This window comes from Acinonyx jubatus, chromosome C1, assembly GCF_027475565.1.
Source record: "Acinonyx jubatus isolate Ajub_Pintada_27869175 chromosome C1, VMU_Ajub_asm_v1.0, whole genome shotgun sequence".
NCBI lineage: Eukaryota > Metazoa > Chordata > Mammalia > Carnivora > Felidae > Acinonyx > Acinonyx jubatus.
This window is the reverse complement of record NC_069381.1, coordinates 145371680-145386579: the sequence shown is the minus strand read 5'-3', so window position 1 is coordinate 145386579 and position 14900 is coordinate 145371680. Positions and strand designations below refer to the sequence as shown.

Below are 14900 nucleotides of genomic sequence, written 5' to 3'. Positions count from 1 at the left end.
TTCTCCCAGTAAAAAGGAAAATAAAGGAGATTTCCCAGGAGCAGACAGGTAAAAGTTCAACCTGAAGGCTTATGGAGAACATTATAAAGTATTCCACTTGGTCTAAAAAAATTATGAAACAAAGTGAAAACTTGACTAGTGACTGCAGTGTTCTTCTACATTACTTTTAGCTCCGATCTTTATATTTGATGGTCAGTTATGGGGGTACTTTAAGAATCTCACTCCAAGCACACCTAACTGCCAGAAGAAGTTCCCAAATGGATGCACCTCACAGGATGTTGTTTATTGTCACTGATTAAAAGAGAAAATCCTTGGGGCACCTGGCTACCTCAGCTGGTAGAGCGAGTGACTCTTGATCTTGGGGTTGTGAGTTCAAGCCCCATGTTGGGTGTGGAGATTACTTAAAAATAAAATCTTAAAAAAATTTTTTTAACATTTATTTATTTTTGAGAGAGAGAGAGAGAGTGCTAGTGGGAGAGGGCCATAAAGAGGATCTGAAGCAGGGTCCATGCTGTGAGCACAGAGCCTGATGTGGGGCTCGAACTCCTGAACCGTAAGATCATGACCCAAGCTGAAATCAAGAGTTGGCTGCTTCACCAACTGAGCCACTCAGGCACCCCACTTAAAAATAAAATCTTAAAAATAAATACAGAAAAAATACAAAAAAAAAAAAAAGAGAAAACCTTTTTCTGAGCAGGAGCAGACCCCTTTAGATTCAACCAGGCTAGACCATGTTGACCACCAATAGAGAAGCCCACCCTGTGCCTCCACTCTGTCACTCATGAGGCAATAGTTTCAGGATGCAAATAATCTTTATTATGGAATTAAACTTTACTTGAACCACAAGCATATAAGTATCTATACACGACATACACTGTAGAAGCATGTCAGCCATCCTCCATCCACGCTTCCCAACGTCTAAGTGTGTAGGCTTTAAAAACTTCCCAGGTAGTAGCACCTCATACAAAGCATTGCCACACAAAATGACAACTTTAACATCTTTTTTTTAATGTTTATTTACTCATTTTTTGAGAGTGACCGAGGGGCAGAGGGAAAGGAGGAGAGAGAATCCCAAGCAGGCTCCACACTGTCAGTGCAAAGCCCTACTTGGGGCTTTAACCCACCAACCATGGGATCACGACCTGAGCCAAAACCGAGAGTCAGATGCTTAACCGATTGAGTCACCCAGGCGCCCCTAACATCTTGAACTCAAGTCTAAACTCAGTTGTTACTAATTCCTCAGCCTATTCAATCAAGTTAATATTGAAATGAGATTTAAAAATATAGCCTCCTTGAAACACATTTTCTCAAAAGAAAAGAAAATTACTAGAAGGCAATTTAGTTATTTGTGAGTTCTGAAAAAAAAATGAGGATCATTCTCTGCATTACCTGGGGTTTTCATCTTCATATAAATGTGTGGTCTAGAGTCATTCTATTCCATGATAAAATCGCAAACATAGGCAAACATAAGCCTCTAATCCTATTCTGTGGTGTACTGAAATCATGCAGGTGGGGCAGGGGGTTGGGTGGGGGGCAGAAAAGAAGTGTGATCACATTTCCTGAAGGGTAGCTTTCGCTATAGACCTACATTACACTGACATTTTTTTTTTCCTGTAAATATTCTAAATGTGCATGATCAATTTCTGTCACTTGTCCAACACCTAGTAAGTGCCTGACAATGTTCCAACATTTCTGGATTGGTTTCAGAAACAGAGTGACTGGTAACCGTATCTACAAGTGGCTAATCTATTTTGATGTGAGCTTAATTAATGCTGCATATGAAACTCCAAATGTTACAATCCAGGAGTTTTAAATTTTTAATTATTAGACTAACTCAGTTAACTTATTCCAAGATGAAATTTGAATTCGATTTAATGTGAGTATTAAATTCTTTTACAATAAATTCAATTTTCAACAGAAAGGGGTTTTATAAAACCACTCTATTACAATTTTAGCACATGATGAGACCCATATAAAAATGTCACAAATAATATATGACTTTAACACTACAGTTTGAACTACCCAAACTTGCAGGGAAGGATCAGGCTGCATAGTTATAACATCTGGTCCTGAAATCTAAGCTGCTGTCTGATGAAGCTGGAGATTAGGGGCTAAGGCTGTCGCCGTTACTTTGCTAAAACACCATGGGGCAAGCTGATCTGGTCACATTTAAGTCTGTCAAGACATGTCACACACCACAGCAGTTGGAAGAGCAGGTAACACTTCTACTGGACAAATGGGTTTATCTTTTGTATAGAAACATCAGACAAACACCCTCATCTCCCTAGCATATGTACTTTGTGTTATTTTCTCTGTTATGTAGCTACAACCCACAGAACCTTCTAGCCTTCCATATAATTCATAGTTCTGTGGACTCCAGCAAACACCCCATCTAAATAAATTAACTGAGATAGTTTTAAGTACTCTCCTTTTTCCTTTGTAAGGTTCAGGAAAGGTTTGTGTTCAGGAGAAGAACACGGGGTGATCTTTTTCATTCTAGACACACAGAGTTCCAGCTTTCTATCCTATTGCCGGTTCTTAGAGAAGGATCTTCTTACAGAAGGGTAGAAGTGGAGAGCTAGTCATTACTCCTGAGATGACATTTTACTCTGGGGTGCAATGTTTGAGTTTGCCTAGCCCTTGGTAAAGAGCAGAGTAAATACAGAAGAGGTATGAACACAGACCTCAGGAAACACCAATAAACGTGATTACTGATCCTTATGAAATTTGAGAAGGAAAATATGAAATAAAATGTGTAAACTTAAGAACCAGCTCCGTGAAGGAGCAAATTTATTAAAATTGAGTGGCTGAAGAATAGGAATGAAATCTTTAGACATGAAACCAGGGGAGAAGAACAAACACCTTAAAAAAAAATGAAACTCAGTTTTGAAAAATCACCATGCAGGTGGGGTCTGTGTTTTTTTCCACCAAGAAGAACGAGAGAGAAAAATTGGGTCCCCACAAATTCTTTATGGTCACTTTCACATGAAATCTTTGATTTCAAGGAATGTGGTTACACACATTGAAATCAATGTTACCTACTTTAAGTAGATAGCAATGTAGTGATGTCTATCTTCACCTGCATCATCTTATTTTATTTTTAAAGTACGTTCTACACCTAATGTGGGGCTCAAACTCAATGACCCCAAGGTCAAGAGTCACATGCTCTCTGACTAAGCCAGCCAGGTGCCCCGTGTCTGCATCATTTTAAACCATTATACATTTCAGTGTACACGGGATTAGATGTGCCTACATTAACAAGCTTGGAAGGCATGGAGATAAAGTTGGGTGTGAATATAATACTTTTTTTACTTCCCCACTATTTCAAACTTCTTAATAAGATCTGGATTTGGGAAGGATAAATGGACCATGATAATAGATGCTCTTTGTTTGGTTTAGTTCTTGTTATATGCTAGGTATTTATGATATCATTTAGTCCTTATGGCTGTACCATGAGCTAGCTATTATTTTTATCCCCTTTTGACAGATGATGAAATGAGGGCTTAAGGAGGTCAAATAAATGGCCCAGAATGACACAGTTAGTAAATAGCCAGTCAATTCCCAGCCTCCTAAAGTGCTGAGAAGAGTTCTCTGCCTTTCCATCCACTGCTCCCCCGGGAAGGCACATGATGAACCATTACACAGACCTGCCCCGACCTACTGGTCAAACTGACCTTCCTGTTCAGTGAAGTGAGAAGCAATGAAAATATTCAACTTGAGCTGAGTCAAATATTTTATCACCTAGGACCTACCCGACTTATTCAAAACTCACTCGCTTGTAAAGCAACTTGGTTGAACAGGTAAATAAGCAAAGGGAAGGGCTAGAAACTTCCCCAGCTTTTCGAGTTAATGATCAACAAGTCTGTGAAGCCTGACATGGGCTGGCAGAAACAGGGAAAAGTTGAAAGTCCTTCTCTAATCCTTCACTTGGCAAAAGGATAAAAGGAAACTCATGCTCTGAACTTTTCACGGAGTGGGAGCTGACTTTACTAAACGTCTTTTCTGATACTTTCAAGGGGAATGCCAAAGATGGAAAAGAACAGGTCATAGCAATCCCAGTGGTGTTTTCTTGACCCTGGAGGACCCATTAACAAGCAGCATATAATAATCTTGTCACCTAAAATTACTATTTCCACGAGCCATTAAAAGGGACTAATTACCCAAAACAATTTGTCAAAATTAAGCCTGACAGCTTTGCTACCATAATCCTCAGATTGGGCATGGAGGGGTGCTCCTGTGGAGAGATACTTAGTGACCTAGCTGTCACCAAGGAGGATGTCGGCTAACTGACCTTAGACTGCAATGTGATGGAGCACTGCGACATGAACACAGAGCTTGATGCACCCTTGGTTATGCCAGGGACTCCCAGTGGTTTTTCACTCTTTGCAGTCATTTATGGTCCCTTTGAGCACTGATGAAAGTTGTAATTGGGACCTCTTTTCACAAAAATACACATATGCCTATACACACAAAATATTCATGTATAATTTCAGGAGGTTCAGGGTCCCTGAATTCCACTGTGAATCCTTGGGAATCTACAGACCCCCATTGGACACCCGATTTAGCCCCACCTCTCTGATTCAGAATGGACTTCCAGGAAAATCTTCATATAAACTGTAGGCAAAGACAGCAAGGTGAGGCACAGATTCCCCCATGCACTGCAGAACCCAAACAAGGCTGGGCCTTGGAAAATGACAAAGCAGCAAAGGTTAGCTTTGGAGTTTCCAATGTGGCCCTTATGACTTCTCCTCTTCCACTTATCCCGTCTTTTTCATGGCTCCCTTTACTCCTCAAGGTTTGAGTTTATTAAGCATTGTTATTTCATGTATGCCTGATAAATAAAGCATAGGAATCTCAGCAACCCAGAGCCTTTGCACTTCCTCTGTCTTCCCTGAAAAATCAATCTCAGGCTATTGGCTGCTAATCAAAACCAAGTTGAGAAAATATATATTCAAAGGGAAGATCAAAGCTAAGGAGCATAGGGATAATTTGTTCTTCTAGGTTGGTGTTTCTTCAGATGTGCCCCACTGGCCACCTGAATCACAACCAGAGCTTAATAATGCAGACTCTTAGGCTCTATCTTGGACCTATAGATTGAAGGATGAGGGTGAGAGAGGACAGTGATCTACATTAGGGAAAAAAAAAAACCTTTGTAGTAAATTATTTTCACATTAATATTTGAGAACAATTGCTTTTTAAACATTTTTAAATTTTTGAGAGAGAGAGATGAGCAGGGGAGGAACAGACAGAAAGGGAGAGACAGAATCCCAAGCAGGCTCCACATTGTTGGCACAGAGCCCAATGTGGGGCCCGATCTCACAAGCTGTGAGATAATGACCTGAGCTAAAATCAAGAGTCGGACACTTAACCGACTGAGCCACCCAGGCACCCTTGAGAACAATTGCTTTAAAGACTTTAAACTCTATCCTGAATCAAATCATGTTACAACAACATAACTGAACCCTCGTGCTCTAGGTTCCCAAAGAAATGCTGATTCAGACAGAACCAAGATTTAATATGAATTCTATCAAGAATTGTCCCATATCTTTTATAAGTGTTATTGAAGACACTGTCCATTATAATATAGCTGACATTTTTTAATTAAGTATAATGTTTGGATGAAGTTTTTATGATAAACTTCAAATACTAATTCAGTGTTTCCATTTTCAACTTACCTCCAGGAAACTCAGAACCAAATCTGAGTATTCAGATTTAGTATTGCACTCCCAAATGGCCTCCTTCATATTGAAAACTCCCCATCCACTCTCTTAAATACATGCCTCTATTCACCTTACCTTTGCTTAAATTATAGTAAACATTCATCCTTTATTGAAAGCTGCTGCTAATGCCTATTCAAAAAAATAGAGAAGACAAGTAACTGTCAGTAGATAAATATGTTACTCTTTTATACCTTATGAAATAATGGAGGGAGTGGGGATCAGGGGATGGGAAATCTCAGTTCTAGTCCATCTGTCTTTCTCTGTCTAGCTGGCTTTCCTTAAGCAGGTTGCCTCCTTTCACTCTCTGAGAAAGGGGCAGGTTGGATCTCAGAGGTCTCTCCCAAGTCCACACCCTCAGCTTACGTGCTTCCCATCCTCTTGCTGGTGTAAGGACCATGCTGTCATCTCCAGGAGGTCCAGCTGCAGCCATGGGTTCTTGATTGTCTGCTGGGTGCTGGACTGCCAACCAGAGACATGTCAGGATGGGCAGAGGATAGAGCCTGATGTGCTGGGGGTGGGGGTGGGCTCCAGGGGGGGCACCCAGGAAGCCTCACTGGGGTCATAGGGAGGAGTGGGTCACAAACAATGCCAACCATACAAGGGATTCAGTCAGTGGTCCTAAATGGTCCTCTAATATGTGAGTGTGTTGGTATGAGGGGAGGGAGGAGTTGGATAGAGGGTAGAAGAGGAGAACTAGGATAAATCAAATAAAATGATAGAGGCTCACCTTGATTAAAAATATATAAAAACGGCACCTGAATGGCTGATTTGAGCGTCCGACTTCGGCTTTGGTCGTGATCTCGTGGTTCTTGAGTTTGAGCTCCACTTTCGGCTCTCTGCTGTCAGCGCATAGCCCGCTTCGGATCCTCTGTCCTTCTCTGTCCCTGACCCTCCCCTGCTCATGCTCTGTTTCAAAAATGAATGAATGAATGAATGAATGAATGAATGAATAAATAAATAAATAAATAAATACACCAACAAAGTAAGAAGAAACCATTTTTTTAAGTCTTGTTTTTATAAAAGTAATAAATGAATTACCTAACATTTATGTATGATTTCCCAGATAAACTGACTGATTTTCTTGGCAAAATAATGGCTAGGCAGAGTACTGAAAAATTGTCAAATTAATGCTTTATTTGACTCTAGCACTCACCATCTCGGTATACGCTGAACCCTTAGGACTTGCTTGCTGAAGTAGCACACCTCTCTGCTCACAACTTTTAAAATAGAAACATCTGCATAGTTGTTGTTGTGAACAGACTCTATGAACTTTGTGTATTTATGGGAAGCTGCTGGGATGAAGCAGCCAAGCGTGCTGCCAAGGGGCCTCCAATCAGAGCTGGGTTCAACTCCCCGCTCAGCGGCTAATTCACTGGGAGAATTTGGGAAAGTTACTGAACGTCTCTGAGCCACAGTTTCCTTTTCTCCTGTGAGGGTGAAGAGAGCTGTAATTGGTTGCCTCATCCCCTTCTGCAATAATATTTCAAAACCCTGACTTGTCTCCATTTTAGAGTTAAGAAATGCTCCAGCTCTAGACTGAATATAATCTTTAATCCTTGTTGTAATATCTTTTTTGCTTTATCAGTGATCACTGCACAGTCCCCACAGTCCACCATCCTTCATTGCTGGGACCAGTGGAAGAATATAAAACTGAGTTAAAATCAAGATTCTACTCCCTTTCATTGAACTGTAATAAAGTAGTATTATAAAGACTGACTATATCCCCAAAGTTGCCAGTATCTGTCAAACGAAATAACACTGGATTCTTCCTTTATCCTAAAGAAAAAAACCACTGTGAGTGCTGCAAACAGTTAAAGACAAAGAAAAGGATTTAAGCAGAACTTAATCTTAGATAAACGTGAGGTTTCACGTGTTGCCATGCAAGCGTGTGTCAAAAGGCAGCACTGTCTTTTAAAAATGGATACAAATTGAACGTACTTATCCCAAGTTCACAGTGCAAAAGGATTATCATCTTTAATCAGAATGTTAGGGGTTTAATTAAAGTAGATTTTGCTTTAAGGAAGGGACAGATGTATGCATATTACAAAATCATGGGTGAATTCATTTATGCACTATATAGTGGATTTACGTTATTCTGAAGGTTTAGCCTTTCGATGGAGAATAATTCTGTGAGTGCCACTATTTCCCTTCACCCTAATCTTTGTTAACACAACGTTGGATTTCCACTGTTCTTTTTCGGGATGATGAGATCAAGATAACAACAGTGACTTATGGGTGTCAGTGGCCACATTTCAAGCAGGTTGTACGCCTATCAAACATCAAAGGATCCCGGGGCTAGAGATACAGCAGCGTTATTGTATGAACTTTACTGCAAAGGAAGGCTTAACTCTAAGGCTTTGCCTCTTCCTAGGAGGACAGTTTGGAGGTGCCCTAAGGTCCTTTAGGCCATTCTTCCGAGTCATTAATGTAGCCAGGGAATGAAGGAACCAGATGGATTTGCCATAGCCATCTTTCATGGCAAATGAGAGTTAAAGGTCATTGCTTTCATTCATGTGTTTGTTCATTTAGCAAATACTTATTGAAGGCCCATAAGGCAGGTATTATTCTAAGTGCTGGGGATATAGCAAGAAAATTACAAACAAGGTCCCTGTTCTCATGGTGCTTATATTTCTAATGGAGAGAGATGCTAAGTACATACCTTCATGCATTAATATATGTAAAATAATATATAAGTTAATAGGTAAAGAAACCAGAAGAACAATGGGTGAGTGAGTTGAGTTGAGGTCATCCTACAGGCAAGGCTTCCCAGTGAAGTGAGATTTGTGATGAGATCTGATATTAATCATCAAAATAAGAAGTGGTAATCCATGTGGACCCAAGACCTCCTTGTCCCAGGGGGATGCAGAAAGATCCATTTTGCATCAGTCCAAATTCAGCGAGTGACTCCTCTGAATTAGAACAATGGCTTCTAGAAGACCCTTGTTTTAACAAAAAGTTATTTATAAGTTGAAGCCATGGCCATCATGACCTTAGTATGAAGTCAGATTAGTTATCCAGTCATCTGGTAATATTAAGAGCACAGAAAAGACCATTAGAGAAGGTGATCTGGGGGGACAGGGTGGGATTGGCCATTACTAACAGTGGGAGCAGAATGGTGGGGAAGAAAGAATAGGCCTGGGAAGTCAGCCCTAGCCCGTGGGCCCTGAGCTGTTTGAGCCAGGTGAAATACATTTTCCCATGTCGTTTACCACTGATATATTCTCCCTCCCTTCCTCCATGTTAAAGCAGCTGCTTGTGAAGCCTCCCTCAGCCTTCCCCCCAAGCAAGTTTTTCTAGCTCAGAGTTTTTTCAGAGCTTCACTGCTGTGGCGAACTGATGTTAGGAAGCAGTGATGCGAGGTCGAACATGGTAGCATTGTACGCATGGAGTTTGGGTCTGTGTCCTGGTGGTTGATCTTCCAGGGGGGCCTGTACCAGGCATTCACCTTTGAAAACAGGGGTGTCTGAAGGAGGTGAGTCCTCGTCACCTCGAAGAATTTTAGACCGAGATACTCCCAAGAACTACAGTGTTAGAATCACAGCTGCAACCTTTAGCGTGAAGGTTGGCAGTCTGGAAGAGGTTTGCTCCCTGAAAGAGCTGCAGGAGTGGCTTGGGAGAGAGCTGCTAGCGGGCTGAAGTCAGCTACCAACAGCTCCGGCATCCAGCCTCGGGGGGGAAAAGGCAAATGCTGCAGGGCATCAGGAACTACAGGAAATAAGGGAGGAAGGAGTCCAGGAGGGTGCCTGCAGGCGGCAGAGAGAGCAAGGTCACAAGGAATTGCAGCAAGGACAGAAAGATCCCTCATAACAGAATCATTTCTCTGAGGGCTTGGCAACGTCCTTAAAGAGAGAAAGACCAGGGTCCAGGGTTCACAAGCTGAGAACTCTCCCTGGTTGCCAATTGATGCCTCTTAGGAAAGAACTGATGGTCATCACCAAACTGACATCAGGGCAGCACGTTTGTCAGTAGGCATTTTTTTTCCTTCTAAGTTAACTGGATACCAAATTCTCCATTTGCATACTATGTGGGGCCGTGGCTCAGGTGACCACTTGTTTCTATAATAAAGAAATGTGAGGAGGCATTTCTTGGAGCAGAAATGTCTAAATCTGGGTGTTTCTACAGGCTGTGTGCTGATGGGACTGTTGTTCAGGTCAAGGTCAAGCTGCCACCACCTGTGGCTCTCACTCTCACTAACTTGTGGGGAGAAAAGCAGATGCTGTTGTTTCTCTGAAAGGGGGTATTAATGATGACCTTCGAAAGAGGATAAGGATTCGTTTGCTTTCTTCACCCATATACTACAAGGATCTGCATGGACATGAATTCTGAGAGATGGGAGTAGTTAAGCCTAGTGGTTCTACAATTAATCTCTTCTTATGAACTACGACTTCTTTCTAACATGTATTTTTGGAAATTTTACCATATATATTTTGTTTATAGTATTGGATATATACATATATTTTTAAAAATTTTTTGATGTTTATTTCTGAGAGAGAGAGAGAGCATGAGCCAGGGAGGGGCAGAGAGAGAGAGAGAGAGAGAGAGAGAGAGAGAGACAGAATCCAAAGCAGGCTCCAGGCTCTGAGCTGTCAGCACAGAGTCTGACAAGGGGCTCGAACCCACCAACCGCAAGATCATGACTTGAGCCGAAGCCGGACGCTCAACTGACTGAGCCACCGGGGCACCCCTGTAGTTTTATATATTAAAATTGACTGATTATAAGGACAACCGTTGCAATTAAAATTCCACTTGTGATTAAAAGACATATTAACATGCTATAATTCTTTACGTGTTCTTTGAAGTTTTCTTCTCTGAATTCCAGGACACTAGACTCTCCAGGTGTACTGCCAATTCCACTGGCCTGGCCAAATTTGAGATAATTTGAGTATCCAAGACAATAATGACAGAAACCATTTATAACACATTGATTTGAACAAGAGTCACAAAACAATAGTAACTACCCTCCACGACCAAAAAAGAGAGCGAGGGAGAAAGAATGTGATGAAGAAAAACTTTTCTTAAAGTAGAATTCCAGCTATTAAATGTAGAGGGAACGATGGAATTGAAAAATCACCATTTTGCAACCCATGCTAAAATCATTAGTAAAAGACAGTTGGGTTACTGGGTGTTCATGCCGTGCCACATAGTCACCACAGAGATTGCTTGTTCCACACAAAGAGGGAACTTTCACTTCTCCATGGAAAGTGATGGAAGTTACCCCCTGGACCAAGTGCTCCAACTTGAAATGACTAATAGCGGGACATCTTCACATTACATCTCCCTGAGGTGGTACACTACAAAGCTTACATTACCATCAAGTGTTCTTGCCATAAGGCTGAATCTAGTGAGGCCACTAGACTTCACTTCCACCTACAGGAAATCTGCAGTAGAGATGAACAAGTGAGACTCCATGATGAAACACACAGACAAATCTAGAACATGGTATATTTAACAAGATAACAGCCTTGATGCGTTAAAAAATCCATTGTCGTAGGAAAAAAAGAGAAAAGTAGGGGAAACTCTTCTAGAACAGAGATATAACAACCAAGTAATATAATGTATGAAATTACCTTGATGGGTAAGAAAAAATCTATAAGAGATATTTTAGGAAAATTAGGGAAATTTAAATATGGAATGGATACTAAGTAATATTATGAAGCTACTTTTACTTTCCTTAGGTTTTTGGGTTTTTTTGTTTTTTTTTTTTGATAATGGTATTTTGGTCATTACAAGAATACTTTATTCTTAGGAAATGATGCTGAGGTATAAGAGTTAACTGGCATGATGTTTGCAATTCATTAACAAATGAACCAGGGAAAAAAGCAAATAGATGTGTGTATACCTATGTTTTCACACATGTATATGCATATATATGTGTATATATGTATTTAGAAAGCATGCATAAATGTGGCAAAATATTAAAAACTGTTCAATCTTTGTAGAGTGTAGATAGGTATTATATTATTTTTTTCAATTTTTCTGAATTATTAAAAGTTTTCAAAATAAAAAAGTTGGGAAAAGCAAAAATGCATGTAAATTAATTTTAAAAACCTACTCCACTGATGCTTTGTCCTTTGAACAGTTTTAGGGATATTTTATTTTTATCGTGTCTTGATAAATTAAATTGTAACAGCAAACAGCAGCCACTACCAGGATTAAGAAAGTGGAACTTGCTGTGAAGTCCTGACTACATAACCTTCATGACCTTGGGCAACCCCTTTTTAACCCCTGAGGCTTGGTTTCCTTATTTGCATAATGAGAACAATGTTCTGCCCTCTCATGACATTATGATCATATTATAAACAATTATAAGGCATGCGTTCAACCCCAAGTAATATATAGTTGGATTCCTTTTTCTTCTCCTGCAGAGTGAAAATAACTTCATGAAAAAGGAGAATTGGACCTGAGGCTTTCATGAATAGCTTACGTTTTAGATCACAATTTCTACGTGTAGCCAAGGACACTGCAGATTCCGTTTCAGTATTCCTGATGCCGGCTTTATGTGCTCTCTTCAAGCAGTGAAACTTTTCTTCTCTGGAAAAGGACCACAGCGCTCCATCTAGTAGACCCTGGCCTGAAAGAGAATGGAGAACACTTAGTGGCTTGATGTCCTACCACGGTGGCAGTAGCATCATTAAAGGGCTTACTGTGGACCCAAGTGCTCTATGGCTGACTCTAACACTTGGGTCTGCACTCCTGGGAAAAATCCAGCCATCTGAACTATCTGTCAAGGTATTTGGAGCAAGGCTGTGCCTGGCTCAAGAGTCTCTTGTGGAGAGGAGTCTCCATGGTGCTGAGTGACCTAGCTCTGGAACAAGTAACCATTGAGTGGCCGCAACAGCTAGCACTGTGCCCAGGGATAGCATGACCTGGAGGCTTGCTAGGAGATCGGCCTTTGAGAAAAATCTCAGGTTGCTTCTGAGACTGGGGAATGGCTCAGGGAGAGGTGCCAAAGGAGAAGCAGCAGCTCCAAGCCTCAGTGATGCTCCTGAAGCTACTTGAGGACCAGGCTGGTGGTTTGGAGCTTGCAGTTCCCCATCTCCGTTAGGACAATGGAGCCACATACGGACAATGGACTTGTCCACCGTTTTCTCTGCCACGCGTGTCTCAAGTTGCATGCCACCCTTTTGTGATCACTTTTTCCCTTCTAGGCTGCTCTCAGTGTTCATTTAGTTTCACCTGTGTCAACGAGTGAAGCCAGAAGGAAGCCAGGGAGGGGAGCCTGAAGCTATTTTGTCTCCTCCACTGTGCATACACTGCTCCCAATTGAAGAGGGAGGATAGAAGCAGGGAGGCCAACACACTCTGTCACCATCCATTATTTGCACAGTCCCCATTTTGGCTCCCTTTCTGCTCTTGTTCTCCCTTTCCTCTAGTTTACACACCACTTCCACCGTGGCTGTCTGCTCCTCCTTGCTCCCTCCTCCTCAGTGCTGCCTGCCAACACCTCTAATACTGTGTTATTTAAGCCAATTCAAACTCAGATGTCCCAGAAGCTGAGCAGGTAACATCAGTGAGGTCTGCCTGGCCTAAAGGGAGAAGACTTGCCTCACTTTCAGTAAATGCAGCCCAATGTGGGCTGGGGCTTGCTAGGGCTGCCATGAATATATCATTTCATATTTTTTATGTGATGTTATCTCAGGAAGCCAAAAATCTGGACTTTCATGTGAAACCTCCAGAAATTTTCAAAGTTGGCAAAATAATTCACATTTAAAAAAATACTGTGTGGGCCAAAGAAAACATCGACTCCAACAGGCTGCCGTTTGCAAGCTCTGACTTAAACCTAGTGATGACCCTCCCGGTGAAGGGGCCAGTGACATATCACAGAGTCTCAACCCTATTAGACCCAACATTCCTCCTACTTTATAACACACAGGTACTGACACTACTTTTACTAACCTCAGGTAATGTTTGTACATAATATAACCTGTCTCCATACATAATTTTAAACAATTATTTTAATGTTTAGTTTTTGAGAGAGAGCAAGTGGGAGAGGGCAGAAAGAGAGATGGAGACACAGAATCCAAAGCAGGCTCCAGGGTTTTAGTTGTCTGCACAGAGATCGACACGGGGCTCAAACTCACAAACCATGAGATCATGACCTGAGCCAAAGTCAGATGTTTAAACGACTGAGCCGCCCAGGTGCCCCTCCATACATAATTTTCTTTTAAAGTTTACTTATTTTGAGGGAGAGAGAGAGAGAGAGAGAGAGAGCATGAATTGAGGGAAGAACAAAGAGAGGGAGAGAGGGAATCCCAAGCAGGTTCCATGCTGTCAGCACAGAGCCCCAAGCAGGGCTCGAACCCACAAACTGTGAGATCATGACCTGAGCTGAAACCAAGACTCAGATGCTTAACCAAATGAGCCATGCAGGAGCCCCCATATTTTTTTAAAATTCAGTATAATACCCTAAGTTTGATCCAAGGGACAAGAAAAGAAACATAATTTAAAATGAATTAATACATAGTTTGATGAATTTACACAAATACAACTACACCTTAAGATTTCTAGAAGGCCCTTCAAGAAATGGTAACAATCCTGGTTAGATTCTTTCTTCTGGGATGAGCAGAGTCTGCCCTTGACACTGTTTTCTCCCGGCCCCTCACCCCTTGGAGCTCTTGGATTGCCAAGAGCTACTACTTGGCAATCACCTTCAATTTGTGTCAAAGTTGATTTGGGCACCCTTCATGGTTGAGAGATAAAAGAACCACTCTGAAAGCACCCATCCCTTTAGGATTCCCTCCCCCAAATATTTCTCCCTGTTTCCTGGTCCCCACTCTTCCCTGGGTACCAGATCTGTTCTGATATATAGGTGAATATACCTCAAAATGGCAGAAACATAGAATCAGCATAATCCCTTTTTCCCAGAGTTACCAGTGTAAATTAAAGGCATAAACAGAGGTATGATTTTGCTAACATCACTAATTGCATTTTAGTATTTGATTTGTTCTTGGAGGATTAAACCCACTCTCAATATAAATTCATTATGGATGTTTCTCTGCTGCTTATTATGTCCTTGTGCTCCCATGCTCTAGTAAGTTAAAAAGACTGTTTCTGTTCCTTTTTTAATCCCCAGCTATTTAATTTTCTAAAGCAGAGTTTTTAATATAAATTATGGCTTTGAATAACAAAGAGTTCCTGACAAATATCTGTTGCTTTCCCAGTTTATAACTTCTTCTGTCTT

At 41.2% G+C, this 14900-nt stretch overlaps 1 protein-coding gene across 1 annotated transcript in view; it reads right to left on the bottom strand.

Moving 5' to 3' along the window:
* Positions 1-257: 257 nt before the first annotated feature.
* The window catches only part of UPP2 (uridine phosphorylase 2), a 32546-nt gene continuing 17903 nt past the window's right edge, over positions 258-14900 (bottom strand). Inside the window, 4 exon segments of the mRNA XM_053203658.1 lie at positions 258-2225; positions 6084-6179; positions 6433-6626; positions 12145-12328. Of these exon segments, the coding sequence (XP_053059633.1) occupies positions 2055-2225; positions 6084-6179; positions 6433-6626; positions 12145-12328 (645 nt within the window). The 3' untranslated portion in view covers positions 258-2054.